We start from the raw sequence: 12,702 nt of genomic DNA on the forward strand, positions 1-12,702 counted from the left end.
AATGTTCACAATATTACATTTGGAGAGAAATAAGTTCTATGATATTGAGCCGCTATTAATAGGGGAAATCATAGTCAAAGCCTTCCACTGCACTCGGGCAATGGAAGGTCCATTGGCTATCCTTCAGTCTTGTTTGTCAGTATTTATGGGGGCTCATGCTTGAGTGAACTTCTTCTTTGAACACTTGGAAATACAACCTACTGCACTTAGCCCCTTTTCACTTAGATTGAATTTGTTGGCAGAATTTCAACCATTCACCCATTCTCCCAAAGTATTTATTCGTATTGTCAAAAAAAGTCCAGCAATACCTTTTACATTGCCAGTCTGTTCCTCCTGTACTGAGAAATCAGCGTTTGAATTGATATGAAAATGGGTCTGTAGATTTGAAACCTCTGTCACCCTGGCTCTATTCCCTGCACTCTTTAATACAGGTTTATAAGTGTTTTATGCAGGGGATGCATGAAGTATATAACCTTTTAATGAGTATATAACCAATGATTGATCCACTGATCATTAGTGTTGAGCGATACCTTCCGATATTCAAAAGTATTGGTATCGGATTGGATCGGCCGATATCCAAAAAGTATCGGATATCGCCGATACCGATACCCGATACCAATGCAAGTCAATGGGACACAAATATCGGAACGTAAATACCGTATTTTCCGGCGTATAAAACGACTTTTTAACCCCTGAAAATCGTCTCAAAAGTCGGGGGTCGTCTTATACGCCGGGTACGGCGTGTGCAGGGAGCGATCCTGGATGGTTCCCAGGGTCTGAAGGAGAGGAAACTCTCCTTCAGGCCCTGGGATCCATATTCATGTAAAAAATAAAGAATAACAATAAAAAATATGGATATACTCACCCTCCGACGGGCCCTGGCTCTCAGCGGCGCAACCGGCAGCCTCCGTTCCTAAGAATGAAGTGAGTGTGGGACCTGCGATGACGTCACGGTCACATGAGCGGTCACGCGACCAGTCACAAGACCGCGACGTCATCGCAGGTCCTACACTCACTGCATTCTTAGGAACGGAGGCTGCCGGTTGCACCGCTGAGAGCCAGGGGCCGTCGGAGGGTGAGTATATCCATATTTTTTATTTTTATTCTTTATTTTTTACATGAATATGGATCCCAGGGCCTGAAGGAGAGTCTCCTCTCCTCCAGACCCTGGGAACCATACGTACCGCACACGCCGTATAAGATGACTGGGAATAGGAACTTCCGATTCCGATTTCCGATCTCGCAAAAATATCGGAACTCGGTATCGGAATTCCGATACAGCGAATATCGGCCGATACCCGATATTTGCAGTATCGGAATGCTCAACACTACTGATCATACCACCAACTAAAATGCACCATAATGAATACCATACTCTACTCATTGTAGAATACGAACAACTTATTGATGCAATTTTGGCATGTCTCAAATAACACTTAAAAGAGTTTTCAACTCTTTAATTGTGCATGTTTAAAATACTCACCTATCAATCCCCTGCCATTTTGGGTCACCTGTCTGGCCTTTGATTGGCCATAGAAGTCATGAATGGACAATAATAGTAATAGTGGATTGAAAGTGGAGTGGCATGTCCCCGGGCCATATCTATATATATATATATAATTGTCTAAGGTCCACTTCTGTCTGTCTGTCCTGGAAATCCCGCGTAGCTGATTGGTTGCGGCCGGCTGGGTGCGACCAATCAGTGACAGGCACAGTCCGGCCGCGAATTGGCCCATCCCTACTCCCCTCCAGTCAGTGACCCCTCCATACTCCCCTCCAGTCAGCGCCCACATAGCGTTTTAGCAGTCCGTTAAACGGACTGCGTTACACTGCGGCATAAAGCAGTGTGACGCAGTCTGTTAATGCTGCCATTAACTGTGTGACCAACTTTTTACTATTGATTTATAAAGGAACCAGCAATATAAATTCACATAGATATACTAAACTCAGAAATAATCATAAGCAATAAGGAGAACTCAAGAGTTTTTTTACATATAAAAATAAATATATATTTTATTACATATAATGTTAACAAATATTCATTATTATAATAGTACTAAAGACAATATGTCAGTATGAAAACAAATTGATCCAACTTAGGTGATAGCGCAAGCGCGATCACTAACAGAGAACTGACAGAGTGCAAAAAAGGTTCCAAATAATTACTAGCTGCCAGATAGGTGTATACTAACTAACACAGAACAATGCAATCTTGTGTTAGCTTAGGCGTGACACATATTTAAATACAATGGTCCAAGTCGCGCTGGCTTAGTAACAGCGCTAATCTTATAATAATTAGGCGTCACACCTAACATTTGCTAAGGAACCGCACATAAAAAGTAAAGCAGTAGAAAGGTTAATTACCCATGTTATGAAGATGTCAGCTCTGCGAGTGATCGCTCTCCCCGACGCGCGTTTCGCAAGACAGAATCTCACTTCCTCAAAGGGGCGAAACGCGCGTCGGGGAGAGCGATCACTCGCAGAGCTGACATCTTCATAACATGGGTAATTAACCTTTCTACTGCTTTACTTTTTATGTGCGGTTCCTTAGCAAATGTTAGGTGTGACACCTAATTATTATAAGATTAGCGCTGTTACTAAGCCAGCGCGACTTGGACCATTGTGTTTAAATATGTGTCACGCTTAAGCTAACACAAGATTGCATTGTTCTGTGTTAGTTAGTATACACCTATCTGGCAGCTAGTAATTATTTGGAACCTTTTTTGCACTCTGTCAGTTCTCTGTTAGTGATCGCGCTTGCGCTATCACCTAAGTTGGATCAATTTGTTTTCATACTGACATATTGTCTTTAGTACTATTATAATAATAAATATTTGTTAACATTATATGTAATAAAATATATATTTATTTTTATACGTAAAAAAACTCTTGAGTTCTCCTTATTGCTTATTTTTACTATTGATGCTGCCTATGCAGCATCAATAGTAAAAACATATAATGCTAAAAATAATTTTTAAAAAATCATTATATTCTCACCTTCTGGCATCCACGGCAGCCTATCCCGCTCCTCGCAACGCTCCGGTCCCAAGAATACATTGCGGCAATGACCCCATATGACGTAGTGGTCTCGCGAGACCGCTACATCAACACGGGTTATTGCCGCAAGGCATTACTGGGAAAAGAGCATCACGAGGAGCATCGCTAAAGGCCTGGGTTGGATCCAGGGGCCGGCAGAAGGTGAGTATGTAACTATTTTTTATTTTAATTATTTTTTTAACAGGGATATGGTGCCCACATTGCTATATACTACGTGGGCTGTGTTATTTACTATGTGGGCTGTGTTATATACTGCGTGGGCTGTGTTATATACTGTGTGGGCTGTGTTATATACTATGTCGCTGTGCTATATACTACGTGGCTGTGCAATATACTACATGGGCTGTGCAATATACTACGTGGCTGTGTTATATACTATGTCGCTGTGCTATATACTACGTGGGCTGTGTTATATACTATGTGGCTGTGCTATATACTATGTGGCTGTGCTATATAATACGTGGATGTGCTCTATACCACGTGGGCCGTGTTATATGCTACGTGGGCTGTGAGACTCTTTCGCCCGGGGCCCTCAAAAACCTGGAGCTGGCCCTGGCTTCACTGATTGGTCGCACCCTGCCGGCCGCTAGCAATCAGCGACAGACGCAGTCCGGCTGCAAATTGCCGCGGTATTTAAACCACGCTTCTCTAATTGGTCGCGCCCGGCCAGCCCGAATCCTGTGTATTTATTGCATTATTCTGAAATCTTCATAAATAAACTACATACATATTATAGAATACCCAATGCGTTAGAATCGGGCCACCATCTAGTGTTAAATAAAAGCAAAGGCCGGAAGACCCCTTTTACAAGGGTTATCCTTTCTGTTTTCTGTTTTATAGTGAACAAACTTGCAAACTTTACCGGCCAACCTGTGGTCTGAGACTGTCTGGTTAGACAAGGAATAGGCGCCACTTGCAGGTTCTATAGTTTAGACCCTGTATGCAGCACTCTGAAGCTCGCCAGACTGACAGCCTTAGAAATTGCTCATTTCAGACCAGTGGTCGGAGCTGTCAGTCTTCAGGAGTGCATCACCAGGTGTGCTTCTGAAGATTACTAATGAGAATACCTCTGTAAAATCAAATAAAAACTGATGTACTAATAAATGTTTCCTCTTTTTATTTAAGGGTGATTCTGGTGGTCCCCTCAGTTGTTTAGTTGACAAGACTTGGTATTTATTTGGAATTACAAGCTGGGGTGAAGGCTGCGCTCGTCCTGACAAGCCAGGAGTTTACACTAAAGTCACAGAATTTATAGACTGGATTGTACAGCATACAAAAATGTAAGATGTAAAACCTTAAAAATGTGGATTTTCTGATTTAAAAAAAAGCATAAAAGCCATCCCACCAGCGACAAAGTGACTGTCATGATCCAGTTCTGTGTTTATGTTCAGCTGTCTTGTCTCTGGACTGGTCATGTGGGAGTTAATTCCCTCTGCCTCACTTTAAAGCTGGCTGAGCTATTTAAGTCCTCTGCAGTCTGTGGCCCAGTGTCTGCTATAGTTCATGCTGCATGGCTTGAGCACCTGACCTGGTCACTTGTACTAGTGTTCCTTTTTGCCTCTGACTGCCTGTACCTGTTTATGACTTGTTCTGACCCTTGGCTTGTATCCCGACTTCGTCTTACGTCTCACGCTTTGTTACCACGTTCCCGGTAGGCTTTGACTTCTTGTTTGTCCCCGACCATTCTTCTGACTTCCCCTGTGTACTGCGCTTACCTCTATGTGTATGACCTTTGGCTTGTCTGACTTCTCTTGCATTACCTGTGACTCCTGTGTTGCTGTTCAGTATTGATGTGCTGTGTGTACAACCTCTTTTCCTGAACCAGCTCCCCCTGGTGGAGGTTGCACTATACTACACTGCAGCAGCACATTACAGTGACCCTATTTGGGATGGTCCTACAATGTCTAATATTAAAACCTTATCATGTGTCAGAAGTAACCTAAGAATAAGGGCAGACAAAGGACCGGGTCCAGAATTCTGGACACCTCAGCCTTGGGAAGCTATATAAATGTAATGTCCAGCTCAAGGAATGGAAGCCACACCCTAACTTGCACAAAATGCAAAAATCCAAAGAAAAAAAATGAGCTGGAGTTTGAGTTGGTTTGCGTGCAACATATAAACACATGTTCACATGTTCAAAGCATAAAGCCACCGCATCAGCGACACGGTGACCCGATTTGGGATGGCCCTACACGGTCTAATATTAAAACCTGCATGTAATGTGGTGTGAGTGTATTAATATACATACAGTATATATGTATTAACACATAGGTCATATTACGAAAAGTACATCTCCATTAGAGAAAGTAAGTGGCTTTATTTAGCTAAGATAAGGAACAAGAGTAAGCAATTCCTGTCAAAATGTATTCAGACCCTAAAATACTTGTTCATATAAATAGCCATATAAGGCCAACCATGCAGAAATTAACAATAGTATAAATGATCTGAGATCTGTGTTTTATCACACAAGAAATGAACAGAATGTGTAATTCAATATATCAATACACTGGTTTGTATTAAATCCTCTGTAAAAGGTATTATTTGTTCTTTACATATAAAATTAAATATATGTCCTACTTTATCATCAAGGTGTTTTAGTCTTTTCAATATGTTATACAGTTGATGTTGTTTAAAGTGGTTGTTTCCTTATTTCTTAGAGGGTCCTGAATAGTGGAAAGACCACCTTCTAATAAATGAGAATTTCTTATTAGGGTATATGAAAAGTTGATTTCTAAAGCTGATTACCTCATTAATAGTGTAAAAAAATGAATCACTGGTTATAAAACTTTTTGTGCTCCAGTAGTGATTTTTCTAATGTGGGTGATCAGATTGTTTCCACTTAACCTATAGTTCTGAAAAGCAAAAAAAGTTCTAAAAAATTAATTACAATAATAATAGAAATTCAATTTATGGAACAATGACATTGTCGTTAAATTATTGTCATAACTGTAATGCAATTTGTTTTTCAGAGCCATTTAAAGAAAAATGCTTGTCGAACCTGAGCCCTGAGCCCTTTTCTCGTTCTGTATGTCGGAGCTACAGCAGTGACAAACTAGAAAGAAGTTTGAGTTACATTTTTCTTGCTTGTTTTTTTTATGGCAATTTTTTTTTAAATAAATTAAACTGTCATCCCGACATAAAATATTGATGACCGATACTTAGGATGTCATCAATATCAGATTGGTGGCAAACGAAAGATCACATGCTATTCTCTTAAAGGGACTCTGTCAGCACATAATGATTGTTTAAATCCAGTTACAGGTGCTCTGTGTACACTTCTTGGCATGGTCAAATATTTAAAGGGTGTCTGTCAGCACAGCATGACTGTTCAAATTAAGTACAGGTGCTCGGTGCATCATGGCGGAGCCAATCATTCAAATACTCTTTCCGCCTGATTGTTTTTCCTGAATCTCTACCCCCTCTTCTTTGATTGACAGCTCTGGCTTCACAGAAAACAAGCAGGTGGTAAGGAGTATTTCATTGATTTTAACTGCATCTTCACACACAATTATTTCCCCCCTATCTCTGCCCCCCACCTCTTTCATAGTCAGCTCTTGCTTTATAGAGCCAGAGAAGGGCTGAAATAGATGGAAAACAAGTAAGTGGGAAGGTCCACTTAAATATTTGGCTAGGCTAAAGGTTCAACGGGCCCCTGTACTTGATTTGAACAGTCACTCTGTGCTGACAATCTTCCTTTAAGCTTGAGATGTTCTTCAGTGCCCAGCAGCGACCACTACACATTGAATGGAGTAAAGCTATTCAGTTTTGTTCAGTGTTTACATCCGCTTATGGTCAGAACTGATAAGAGCAGAACGGTGTGGATGCATGTTGTTGAACCGCCAGCGATGTGATATTGGTGACAAATCCCTCTGATTGGTCACCATCAGTATTATAAAAATATGATGTAGGTATTATCATTGTCATTACCATTAGTGGTACATGTTCATTAAAACAGTCAAAAAAATGATTTAAAAAATTTAGTTATCCAGTCAAAAACCTGTACAAACCATGTTTGCTCATTCAAAAACCACATGCTGTCCACAGCATACAGATTTTGTAATGCCATAACTGTTCCACCTGGCATTACCCTTATTCCTTTGTTTTAATGGATAATCCTCAATTATCTTATCCTTAATTATAATTTTAAATTGCAAATTCATCATTGAAAAACATTCTGCAGTTTTATTAGCATAGCAGAAAATTATTATCCTAAGGGAAGCAATAAAAGTAGGCTTTTTTGAACAATGTTGTTTGGCGCCTCAAGATTTTTGGGTTCACTTACAGTCTCAAAATGGCTAAAAAGAGAAGCTTTATTGCTGCTCTAAAAGATGTTGTTCTTACAAATTGCCAAAAACATCTAAGATATGCTGCATTCAAGTCATTTCACAGAAAAGTCCAAATGCTTTCAATTTGGATAAAAAAAAAATAAATAGGAGGTTCGGGTTCAGATCTGTGCTGGGGAATACTAAGTACCAGCATATTATTCAAAGTTATTTATTGGCATTTATATTTCTAATAGCTATAGCTAGGGTTGAGCGAAATGGATAGGTCATTTTCAAAAGTCGCCGACCTTTGGCAAAGTCGGGTTTCATAAAACCCGATCCGGTCCCAGCGTGGCATCGGCCATGCGGTACACGATCTTCGCGCCAAAGTCGCGTTTCCTATGACGCTTAAAGCGCCATTTCTCAGCCAATGAAGGTGCACGCAGAGTGTGGGCAGCATGATGACATAGGTCCTGGTCCCCACCATCTTAGAGAAGGGCATGGCAGTGATCGGATTGCTTTCTGCGGTGTCACAGGGGCTATAAAGGGGCGTTCCCGCCGACCGCCATCTTACTGCTGTTGATCTGAGCGTAGGGAGAGGATGCTGCCGCTTCGTCAGAAGCAGGGATATCGTTAGGCAGGGTACATTAACCCCCAAACCGCTTGTGCTGTAGCGATTTCCACTGTCCAACACCACCTTTTCTTTTTGGGACAGTGGAGGCTCGATTTCTGTGCAACAGCTCTGTAGGCTACAAGGCTCCCTGATAGCTGCGTTGCTATGTGTACGCCGCTGTACAAACCAACTGCTTTTTTCAAAGCACAAATCCTGTTGCTCCTTCCTTTCTGCACAGCTATCTTGTTTGTTTGTCCACACTTTTGACTTTTGTGTGCAGCAGTCCTTTTTATTGCTGCCTGCCATACTTTTCTGAGATTACAGTAGGGAGATAGTAATTGTAGTACAGTGCCTTTTTTTTTTTTTTTTTTGCTATATCTCTTCAAGCCACTTTCTGCCACAGAAAATATACTCTAATACAGTGGCCCAGATTTATTCACTAGTCTCCCTGAAAAAAAAAAAAAAAGGGGGCAGATTAAAATTGGCAAATCTGCATCAGTGCCAGTCCTGTCTGTGGTATCTATCTTTCATTTTCTGCCACAGAAAACCTACTGTATAACAGTGGGCCTGATTTCTTCACAATTCTCCCATAAAAAATAAAACAAGTGGGAGATTAAGATTGGCAAATCTGCATTAGTGCCAGTCCTGTGTGTGGCATCTGTCTTTGTTTTTCTGCCACAGAAAACCTACTGTATAACAGTGGGCCTGATTTCTTCACAATTCTCCCAGAAAAAATAAAACAAGTGGGAGATTAAGATTGGCAAATCTGCATCAGTGCCAGTCCTGTGTGTGGCATCTGTCTTTGTTTTTCTGCCACAGAAAACCTACTGTATAACAGTGAGCCTGATTTATTCAGAATTCTCCCATAAAAAATAAAACAAGTGGGAGATTAAGATTGGCAAATCTGCATCAGTGACAGTCCTGTGTGTGGCATCTGTCTTTGTTTTTCTGCCACAGAAAACCTACTGTATAACAGTGGGCCTGATTTCTTCACAATTCTCACAGAACAAAAAAAAAAGTGGGAGATTAAGATTGGCAAATCTGCATCAGTGCCAGTCCTGTGTGCGGCATCTGTCTTTCTTTTTCTGCCACAGAAAACCTACTGTATAACAGTGGGCCTGATTTCTTCACAATTCTCGCAGAACAAAAAAAAAAGTGGGAGATTAAGATTGGCAAATCTGCATCAGTGCCAGTCCTGTGTGTGGCATCTTCTTTGTTTTTCTGCCACAGAAAACCTACTGTATAACAGTGGGCCTGATTAAATCACTTGTCTCCCGTATCCCCCCAAAAAATTAAAATAAAGGGAGAATAATCTTGCCAAATCTGTGCATCTGTGTGAGTGCTGTCTGTGGTATCTGTCAGTCATTTTGTGCCACAGGAACTATACCGTGATATAGTGGGCTTGATTAAATCCCTTGTCTCCCATATCAAAGAAAGAGGGACATTTCTATTGCCAGTGTGTGCATCTGCGTCAGTCCTGTGTCATCTCTGCCTGCCTCTTTCTGCCAATCAAACTGTGTAGTGTAATACAGTGGGCCTGATTTTTCCCTGCATTCTCCCACACATAAAGAGGGACATTTCTATTGCCAGTGTGTGCATCTGCGTCAGTCCTGTTAGTGCCATATCTGCCAGCCTCTTTCTACCAATCAAACTGAGTAGTGTAATACAGTGGGCCTGATTTTTCCCTGCATTCTCCCACACATAAAGAGGGACATTTCTATTGCCAGTGTGTGCATCTGCGTCAGTCCTGTTAGTGCCATATCTGCCAGCCTCTTTCTGCCAATCAAACAGTGTAGTGTAATACAGTGGGCCTGATTTTCCCTGCATTCTCCCACACATAAAGAGGGACATTTCTATTGCCAGTGTGTGCATCTGCGTCAGTCCTGTTAGTGCCATATCTGCCAGCCTCTTTCTGCCAATCAAACTGTGTAGTGTAATACAGTGGGCCTGATTTTTCCCTGCATTCTCCCACACATAAAGAGGGACATTTCTATTGCCATTGTGTACATCTGCGTCAGTCCTGTTAGTGCCATATCTGCCAGCTTCTTTCTGCCAATCAAACAGTGTAGTGTAATACAGTGGGACTGATTTTCCCCTGCATTCTCCCACACATAAAGAGTGACATTTCTATTGCCAGTGTGTGCATCTGCGTCAGTCCTGTTAGTGCCATATCTGCCAGCCTCTTTCTGCCAATCAAACAGTGTAGTGTAATACAGTGGGCCTGATTTTTCCCTGCATTCTCCCACACATAAAGAGGGACATTTCTATTGCCAGTGTGTGCATCTGCATCAGTCCTGTTAGTGCCATATCTGCCAGCCTCTTTCTGCCAATCAAACAGTGTAGTGTAATACAGTGGGCCTGATTTTTCCCTGCATTCTCCCACACATAAAGATGGACATTTCTATTGCCAGTGTGTGCATCTGCATCAGTCCTGTTAGTGCCATATCTGCCAGCCTCTTTCTGCCAATCAAACAGTGTAGTGTAATACAGTGGGCCTGATTTTTCCCTGCATTCTCCCACACATAAAGAGGGACATTTCTATTGCCAGTGTGTGCATCTGCGTCAGTCCTGTGTCATCTCTGCCTGCCTCTTTCTGCCAATCAAACTGTGTAGTGTAATACAGTGGGCCTGATTTTTCCCTGCATTCTCCCACACATAAAGAGGGACATTTCTATTGCCAGTGTGTGCATCTGCGTCAGTCCTGTTAGTGCCATATCTGCCAGCCTCTTTCTGTCAATCAAACTGAGTAGTGTAATACAGTGGGCCTGATTTTTCCCTGCATTCTCCCACACATAAAGAGGGACATTTCTATTGCCAGTGTGTGCATCTGCGTCAGTCCTGTTAGTGCCATATCTGCCAGCCTCTTTCTGCCAATCAAACAGTGTAGTGTAATACAGTGGGCCTGATTTTCCCTGCATTCTCCCACACATAAAGAGGGACATTTCTATTGCCAGTGTGTGCATCTGCGTCAGTCCTGTTAGTGCCATATCTGCCAGCCTCTTTCTGCCAATCAAACTGTGTAGTGTAATACAGTGGGCCTGATTTATCCCTGCATTCTCCCACACATAAAGAGGGACATTTCTATTGCCATTGTGTGCATCTGCGTCAGTCCTGTTAGTGCCATATCTGCCAGCTTCTTTCTGCCAATCAAACAGTGTAGTGTAATACAGTGGGCCTGATTTTCCCCTGCATTCTCCCACACATAAAGAGTGACATTTCTATTGCCAGTGTGTGCATCTGCGTCAGTCCTGTTAGTGCCATATCTGCCAGCCTCTTTCTGCCAATCAAACAGTGTAGTGTAATACAGTGGGCCTGATTTTTCCCTGCATTCTCCCACACATAAAGAGGGACATTTCTATTGCCAGTGTGTGCATCTGCATCAGTCCTGTTAGTGCCATATCTGCCAGCCTCTTTCTGCCAATCAAACAGTGTAGTGTAATACAGCGGGCCTGATTTTTCCCTGCATTCTCCCACACATAAAGAGGGACATTTCTATTGCCAGTGTGTGCATCTGCATCAGTCCTGTTAGTGCCATATCTGCCAGCCTCTTTCTGCCAATCAAACAGTGTAGTGTAATACAGTGGGCCTGATTTTTCCCTGCATTTTCCCACACATAAAGAGGGACATTTCTATTGCCAGTGTGTGCATCTGCGTCAGTCCTGTTAGTGCCATATCTGCCAGCCTCTTGCTGCCAATCAAACTGTGTAGTGTAATACAGTGGGCCTGATTTTTCCCTGCATTCTCCCACACATAAAGAGGGACATTTCTATTGCCAGTGTGTGCATCTGCGTCAGTCCTGTTAGTGTCATCTCTGCCAGCCTCTTTCTGCCAATCAAACTGTGTAGTGTAATACAGTGGGCCTGATTTTTCCCTGCATTCTCCCACACATAAAGAGGGACATTTCTATTGCCAGTGTGTGCATCTGCGTCAGTCCTGTTAGTGCCATATCTGCCAGCCTCTTTCTGCCAATCAAACTGTGTAGTGTAATACAGTGGGCCTGATTTTTCCCTGCATTCTCCCACACATAAAGAGGGACATTTCTATTGCCAGTGTGTGCATCTGCATCAGTCCTGTTAGTGTCATCTCTGCCAGCCTCTTTCTGCCAATCAAACTGTGTAGTGTAATACAGTGGGCCTGATTTTTCCCTGCATTCTCCCACACATAAAGAGGGACATTTCTATTGCCAGTGTGTGCATCTGCGTCAGTCCTGTTAGTGCCATATCTGCCAGCCTCTTTCTGCCAATCAAACTGTGTAGTGTAATACAGTGGGCCTGATTTTTCCCTGCATTCTCCCACACATAAAGAGGGACATTTCTATTGCCAGTGTGTGCATCTGCGTCAGTCCTGTTAGTGTCATATCTGCCAGCCTCTTTCTGCCAATCAAACTGTGTAGTGTAATACAGTGGGCCTGATTATTCCCTGCATTCTCCCACACATAAAGAGGGACATTTCTATTGCCAGTGTGTGCATCTGCGTCAGTCCTGTTAGTGCCATATCTGCCAGCCTCTTTCTGCCAATCAAACTGTGTAGTGTAATCCAGTGGGCCTGATTTTTCCCTGCATTCTCCCACACATAAAGAGGGACATTTCTATTGCCAGTGTGTGCATTTGCCTCAGTCCTGTTAGTGCCATATCTGCCAGCCTCTTTCTGCCAATCGAACTGTGTAGTGTAATACAGTGGGCCTGATTTTTTCCTGCATTCTCCCACACATAAAAAAGGGAGATTAAAATTCACAACAAGTTCACGTACACATTCTACCTGGTTTTACAG

General features: G+C 42.3%; 1 protein-coding gene across 1 annotated transcript in view; it reads left to right on the forward strand.

Annotated features, from left to right (window-relative positions):
- LOC143793051 (plasma kallikrein-like) overlaps positions 1 to 6,834 on the forward strand; it is a 185,791-nt gene extending 178,957 nt beyond the window's left edge. Inside the window, exons 15-16 of the mRNA XM_077279639.1 lie at positions 4,183 to 4,337; positions 6,027 to 6,834. Coding sequence (XP_077135754.1) covers positions 4,183 to 4,337; positions 6,027 to 6,036 — 165 coding nt within the window. The 3' untranslated portion in view covers positions 6,037 to 6,834. The remainder of the gene's footprint in view (positions 1 to 4,182; positions 4,338 to 6,026) is intronic.
- Positions 6,835 to 12,702: the final 5,868 nt, after the last annotated feature.

The sequence above is a fragment of the Ranitomeya variabilis genome, chromosome 1, assembly GCF_051348905.1.
Source record: "Ranitomeya variabilis isolate aRanVar5 chromosome 1, aRanVar5.hap1, whole genome shotgun sequence".
In the NCBI taxonomy this organism is placed as follows: domain Eukaryota; kingdom Metazoa; phylum Chordata; class Amphibia; order Anura; family Dendrobatidae; genus Ranitomeya; species Ranitomeya variabilis.